The sequence below is a fragment of the Sebastes fasciatus genome, chromosome 14 (assembly GCF_043250625.1).
Source record: "Sebastes fasciatus isolate fSebFas1 chromosome 14, fSebFas1.pri, whole genome shotgun sequence".
NCBI lineage: Eukaryota > Metazoa > Chordata > Actinopteri > Perciformes > Sebastidae > Sebastes > Sebastes fasciatus.
In genome coordinates, this window is record NC_133808.1 from 26,971,873 (window position 1) to 26,976,843 (window position 4,971).

At 37.3% G+C, this 4,971-nt stretch overlaps 1 protein-coding gene across 1 annotated transcript; it reads left to right on the plus strand.

The window, feature by feature from the left end:
• Window positions 1–2,026: 2,026 nt before the first annotated feature.
• LOC141781809 (gamma-crystallin M3-like) lies at window positions 2,027–2,828 on the plus strand. Its single transcript, XM_074657655.1, has 3 exons — window positions 2,027–2,088; window positions 2,183–2,425; window positions 2,513–2,828. The coding sequence occupies exons 1-3, from the start codon at window positions 2,080–2,082 to the stop codon at window positions 2,786–2,788; spliced, it is 528 nt and encodes a 175-aa protein (XP_074513756.1). The 5' UTR covers window positions 2,027–2,079; the 3' UTR covers window positions 2,789–2,828.
• The last annotated feature ends 2,143 nt before the right edge of the window (window positions 2,829–4,971 follow it).

Here is a 4,971-nt window from a genome sequence, read left to right on the forward strand (position 1 = left end):
AGATAGAGCCAGAGCAACACAACCTCCTTTCCACGCCAAATAGATAGAGCCAACGCAACACGATCTTCTTTCCACGTCAAATAGATAGAGCCAGAACAACATGACTTCCTCTCCACGACAAATAGATAGAGCCAGAGCAACACAACCTCCTCTCCACGCCAAATATTTAGAGCCAGAGTAACACAACCTCCTTTCAACGCCTAATAGATAGAGCCAGAGCAACACAACCTCCTCTCCACGCCAAATAGATAGAGCCAGAGCAACACAACCTCCTCTCCACGCCAAATAGATAGAGCCAGAGCAACACAACCTCCTCTCCACCATGGAACCTAGAGAAAGGACCAGATTTTAGTTTTTATTTCAGTTTTTAATGGTCTAATTAATGCTAGCTCTGGTTGAACTAAGTCTAACTGTCTTTGAGCTAATGTTCGGTTTCATTGTTCTGGGCAGCAGCTCACTACCACTTGAGCATATAATGGACTTATAGCCTGTGAAGTCTGTTTAAATCAGAGCTCTTCACACAGGAAGTGATGTGACATGTTTGTAGTTGTACTCACAGAAAACAATAGCAATAACTTGAGTAATGGTTATGTTCAACTTTGCAAAAGTTGAGTCAAATAAATCACAGGCAGAAAAGAACCCACAAAGTAATGAGACAGTAATTGCTCAGAGATGAGAGTGAATATTAATAAGAAGAGAACTGAATTGAAGATAAAGCTGCTTCTTTTTGACAGGTAATGCAATGGCTAATAGTTAAATTTGTAGCAAGCAGTTCATATAAAAGACCCTATCTGTAGTTTATTAGTCATGCCAGGACAAGAAAACTCATGATGTGTGAGTCAGAGGTCCATTATGTGTGAACGCTTAATGATAGTTAATTGGCGCCATATTAACAATGAGAGTTTAGTTCTAACATCATTTCAATGACCTCTTGCTATTGTAGAAAGAAATGTATAAAAACCAAAGCTGGAATTAGGGCACGGTCACATATGCACAAAATTGACATTGGCGAATATTCGCCTCCCGTTCACATCCATTCGATGCCTCCGGTGACAAGCAAATTTTCATTTTCGCATCACGTTGAGTATTTTGGTAAACTTTGATGGGCAAAGTCGCAGCCACAACCAACAGCAAAAATGTTTGTGTGCTTGACCCCAATTAACACTGCCCATATTCAGCTTTTAGGCAACAAAACTACTTAGTTGGATTAAGGAAAAGATAGACTTAGTTAGGCTTAGGCAACAAAACTACTTAGTTGGGTTTAGGAAAAGATCGTGGTTTGGGTTAAAATAACTCCGGAAGTGCTTTATCTTGAGTATGTAAGTTACGTGACAAATAAATCAACTTTGACTTGTGGTTTCACATGGGACACGAACCTCCTGGACAAAAGTTCTGTGTTTTTTGACCCACCCATTCCTCCGACATCCTCCCTACGCCGCGTTCGTCGCTCTCTATACTTCTCGGTTAACAAATCCTTGGATTACATACAAATTAATTTAGTGCTGGCCATCACGAGAAAAAATGTGAAATTCATACAAGAATCAATACATTAAATTTCATGACTATTTCACGAACTGCTGTGCGACTGGGCTGCTATTTCAGATGACAATAAAATGATGCGCTTACCCACAAATGATGGCTGTTGTGATTTTGTTTGAAAACCCCTTTGTCCACTGAATGTTTAGCTTTGGTAAAATGTAAGCTTGTTGGATCCTATTGTTAGGGGAATCAAGCTATAATTGTGGCTTTTGACTAGCATATTAATGGAATCAGTAGTTGTATTGTGCAGTTCCAGCAACATTTTTATAAAAACCAAACTCATAAACCATTTTTTAGAAAGAAATATGCTCTATTCTTGTCAAAGGAAAATTCTGTTTAGAGGTTGTGACCCTGTTATTATATTGGTAAGCAACGCAAAACTATAGGCTTCTATAGTAGGTTGCTGAGTCAGGTAATTGAACAATAGAGGGGCACACAGTCTTTGTCTCTGGCCAGGTATAAATGTACCTTGTTCAGACAGGCAGAGTATCAGTTCAAACACGGTTCTCTGAGAGATCTAGAAAAACCACCGCTATCAACATGGGCAAGGTAGGAAAAAAAACAAATATGTAAAGGGATATATGTAATCATGTAAATATGTATTTATGACTGTGGTCTTTAAAACCCTTTAATTCTTTTTCAGGTCACCTTCTACGAGGACAGGAACTTCCAGGGTCGTTCCTATGAGTGCATGAGCGACTGCGCTGACATGTCCTCCTACCTGAGCAGGTGTCACTCCTGCAGGGTGGAGAGCGGCTGCTTCATGGCCTACGAGCGTCCCAACTACATGGGAAACCAGTTCTTCATGAGGAGGGGCGAGTACGCCGACTACCAGAGCATGATGGGAATGAGCGGTGGCATCAGGTCTTGCCGTATGATCCCCATGGTAGGTATAAAACACACCTAAACAGGTGATCTTTGAGTGGCACCTTTTCATCTCTGGAAAAAAAACATTTTCTCTTTCACTTCACAGCACAGGGGCCAGTTCAGGATGAAGATCTACGAGAGGGAGCAGTTCGGTGGTCAGATGCATGAGCTGATGGACGACTGCGACAACATCCAGGAGCGTTACCGCATGAACGACTGCCAGTCCTGCAACGTGATGGACGGCCACTGGCTGATGTACGAGCAGGCCCAATACAGAGGCAGGATGATGTACATGAGGCCCGGAGAGTACAGGAGCTTCGGTAACATGGGATTCAGCGGCACCAGGTTCATGAGCATGAGGCGCATCATGGACATGTGCTAATTGTACATTCTGACTTCAATAAATAATGTAACTTTCTAAATTCTGATGTCATGGTATTTCATTTTGATTTGGTTATAAATATGTTTGACATTAAGTTGAAAGATTATTGTGTCCACCATAATCATAGTTAATTTTTTCTTTTTGTGTCACTGCAAACATTTGGCCCAACCCACGTGAAAACAGGGCGCTTTAATGAATGTCAATAAAATACAGCAAGACATCTTCTGGTAACACGTGTACAAAACCAAAATATTTTTTTTTACAATTTACCGTAAACTACCGTCACAAAAGTAGTAAACAACAATATATTAGAAAGAACAAACATTACACACATTTTTCTAAATAAATAATCCGAGGACAATACCGCTCCTTCATTTCCACGTCTTTCACGCAAATTATCAACTGTTGTACTGTAGGCTTTTTAGCATCAGTGCTGAGTTAGCTTGATATAATGTTCATGGCCTTGTCAAATGTCAAAAGCTAACGCTTTTTGGGTTTCATTTTACTGGTAGATTGAATATGCAGTATTAGCTGATGTTTTGTTAGTATGCCATTAGCATAACATTAGCTAGCTTATCTTTGTCCGAGTGATCGTGTAGTTGGCATTCGGCTTGTAGATCTTAATGTCATATAGACAACTTACCTGTTTGTTAATTGAACATCGGCCTCCAAAGATTTACATATTTTCAACTGCTGACAGGTGTTCACTAACGTCAAAACACATCGGTGACCGTAATGTTTGGCAAACTGTCAAGGTCCTTCTAATTCGTAAGGAATGATATCATAAACTAACTTCAATTTGTGATATATGGCGCCTTTGTTTCTGTCAGCTTCTCTTTATATGGGTATTTTTCGCAAGTACTTTATATATTTCTGATGATACACGACTCATAACAGTCTACCGTAGCTTCTACCCTCCAATAATAGTGGCGTGCGCTATTCCCATTCCCTATAGACGTTTTATTCTATTTTATTTTTTTATTGTTGGTCATTGGTGCTTTTTATATATAAATTTATATATACACCTATTTTTTTCACATACCTGTGTACATAACAGTCCTGTCTATTCTTTACTTTTACTTTTATACCTTTGCTGTCCCTTGTTCTTAGCAATATTTATGTGTACATTGAGAGCAATGCAAAAAAACTGAGTCAAATTCCTTGTATGTGTTCACATACTTGGACAATAAAAGGTGATTCTGATTCTCAAGCACATTTCTTCGGATACTTACAAGAACATAAGTTATGAGTTATGGAGTAGGGGTGGGATTGAATAAGTTTGTACTTCTACTCACTGCTTTTTGAATACGTAAATCAAGGCATCAAGTGTTTGACAATTTCTTTTACTTATGCTTTTCATTGTATGTAAATACTACTTTTTTTCTGGCTGTCCACTTCTTTGTATGATCATTCTCTTTTCTTTTTTTTTATATATATATATCTTTTTATTTTACATGTTCGAAATACATTTTGAAATGAACATAAGTTATGCAATTTTTACCCAACATGTCCAAATGATTAATTAATCCCATGGTCCAATGTCCTTCCCCTTTTAGTAGCTTGAAGGTGAAAAATGATCTTATTCTGCACTGTGTAACATTATCACTTTTAGACTATTATCAGCTTGTTCCAGCTCATCACTGAAGCTATGTTTTGTTTTTTTCACAATAAATTATTCAAACCCTAGACCCCACTTAAATGTTTTTTATGTATTGTGCATCATTTATATACATGTATACACATTTCTTCAAAATCCGGCCACACATAGGTATGCTTGGAAACTTTGACATCGCCACTAAAATTTAAACTGAAGTCCAACTCCATGTAAAATCCATTTACGTGTGATACTTTTCAGAGATTGTGCCACATTCACTGGTTTTATATAATTAAATTATTAATATCTTATAAAAATCTAATTTTATATCCATAAAATGATATGGCTTAAAAGATTAGCCATCCTTTTATACTTTTAAAGATACTGATTTTAAATCATATTTGACTACAATTGAAAACTTAATACTCAAAAATTCGAAAATTGGCAAAAACTATTAGATTATTCAGACATTTCAGATTTATTCCAATTGTTTAACAGACCCCAATTGTTTTTTCTTTTATTCATCTTCATTTCCTTTCCTTACATTTTATTTGTTGTATAATTTATTTTTATATTTACTGTGAAATAT

Bases quoted from the DNA above. Each gene is read 5' to 3' on its own strand.
- LOC141781809 (XM_074657655.1), top strand. The intron at 2,426-2,512 runs GTAGGTATAAAA...TTCACTTCACAG, and splicing joins CTTGCCGTATGATCCCCATG to CACAGGGGCCAGTTCAGGAT.